At 62.1% G+C, this 327-nt stretch overlaps 1 protein-coding gene across 1 annotated transcript in view; it reads right to left on the bottom strand.

Moving 5' to 3' along the window:
* PLEKHA6 (pleckstrin homology domain containing A6) overlaps window positions 1–327 on the bottom strand; it is a 64589-nt gene that overhangs the window by 25302 nt on the left and 38960 nt on the right. The window contains exon 4 of the mRNA XM_031065108.1: window positions 95–128. Within this exon, the coding sequence (XP_030920968.1) occupies window positions 95–128 (34 nt within the window). The remainder of the gene's footprint in view (window positions 1–94; window positions 129–327) is intronic.

Genomic DNA, 327 nt, shown 5'->3' with positions numbered 1-327 from the left:
AACCCTCCCTGGCTCCCCCAGCCCAAGGGGACTGGGAGCTGACCTACTTTGGCAAGTCAAGCCTTGAGGTGTCCTCAGGGGCCTGTCCCGTCACTGGGTGCAGGAAGGTGTTCCGCCTTTCATTGTGGCTGTGGGGACAGCGATGGGGTGGGTGTTAGGGGTCCCCATGTCCCTCACGTTGTCCCTGTGTCACCCACAAAGTCCCTTTGGTGCCACGTTTGCTGCGCTGTTGGTTCCGTGCCAACACCGGGGCTGGCACCGGGGCTGGCATCCCCTGCCCTGCCCCAAGCACGCCGCTAATCCCAGATTTGGGATACTTCACAGCAT

The sequence above is a fragment of the Geospiza fortis genome, unplaced genomic scaffold, assembly GCF_000277835.1.
Source record: "Geospiza fortis unplaced genomic scaffold, GeoFor_1.0 scaffold71, whole genome shotgun sequence".
NCBI lineage: Eukaryota > Metazoa > Chordata > Aves > Passeriformes > Thraupidae > Geospiza > Geospiza fortis.
The sequence above is the reverse complement of the archived record's forward strand: the minus strand, read 5'-3'. Positions and strand labels throughout refer to the sequence as shown.